At 31.5% G+C, this 1,117-nt stretch overlaps 1 protein-coding gene across 1 annotated transcript in view; it reads left to right on the forward strand.

Annotated features, from left to right (window-relative positions):
- Positions 1-1,117, forward strand: part of LOC119589163 (cilia- and flagella-associated protein 20) — a gene marked incomplete at its 5' end in the record, with an annotated part of 4,562 nt that overhangs the window by 424 nt on the left and 3,021 nt on the right. Inside the window, 1 exon segment of the mRNA XM_037937750.1 lies at positions 995-1,106. Within this exon segment, the coding sequence (XP_037793678.1) occupies positions 995-1,106 (112 nt within the window).

The following is a 1,117-nucleotide window of genomic DNA, read 5'->3' on the forward strand; positions in this document are numbered from 1 at the left end:
ATTTTTTTTCTTTACTTTTGAAAAAGTAATCCTTTGACATTGGGAGTTCATATAAAGGTGCCCTGTCTTCTGTGACTATTTTATTAAATATTGCATGATCCTTAAATCATAGACTAATGACCCCCCCCCCCCCCGCCTCCTGTAGTTTTCTTTTGGATTCTTTGAACATGCCAGGTTACCTCCGCCTAAATAGTGCTTTTGTGTTTTTATAGTAAATTGGATCTGTATTATACTCAAGTGATAAACGTTAAATCATTGATTGCCTATAGTGAGTTCAAAGGTATATGCAGGTCTATATATGTATAGTTTAATTAAACTTGCCTTCACTAATCCTTCTAAACTAAACCATATAGTCAAGACCAGATGAGTATTCAAAGGAAAGGCTATATAGCCTAACTTCTTCACTCCTGAATACTAATAAGATTATGATATTTATAAACTATTCCAATAAACCAGATTATAGTGGATGTTTATTTTCATTGGAAAATACTAATAATTCAGTATAAGTGGCAAATCTGAAATATGTGATTAGGTAAACTTTTTCTTTCTTTTTCCTGCCAGTAGTTATCTGTGGTATATTTTATTTACTAATGGAGATAAGAGAGGGCTCTTTACTTTTAGAAATATCATAGTAAACATGACACTGTGTTCCATGTTTTGAATTTTACATAGTTTTTCCATAAAAGAGCAAAATGTGATAAAAAATATGATTTTTCAGTTTTACTAAAAAAAGCCAAACTTTGGAGAGCTGTAACATAAAAATAAGGTAAAGGTCATGGGTTTAAAAATGCAACTTAGTTTGCTACTGCCAGTACCTTTTTTTTTTTTTTTTAATACATTATTTTCCCTAACTCAAAAACTAAGAGAAAAAGGGTATTGAGATGTGCATCATGTAAGAAGAAATTTGTATAGAGGAGAAAGTTATACTCCCCAAAATATTAAAGTAGAAAAAAATTAAGATTTAGAACATTAAATTCTTGAAAATCTCTTTCAGCACCACCTACATCACGTGCCCAGCAGACCCAAAGAAGACATTGGGAATAAAGCTTCCTTACCTCGTCATGATCGTCAAGAATCTCAACAAATATTTCACCTTTGAAGTTCAGGTATGTTAGGA

The sequence above is a fragment of the Penaeus monodon genome, chromosome 25 (genome assembly GCF_015228065.2).
Source record: "Penaeus monodon isolate SGIC_2016 chromosome 25, NSTDA_Pmon_1, whole genome shotgun sequence".
NCBI lineage: Eukaryota > Metazoa > Arthropoda > Malacostraca > Decapoda > Penaeidae > Penaeus > Penaeus monodon.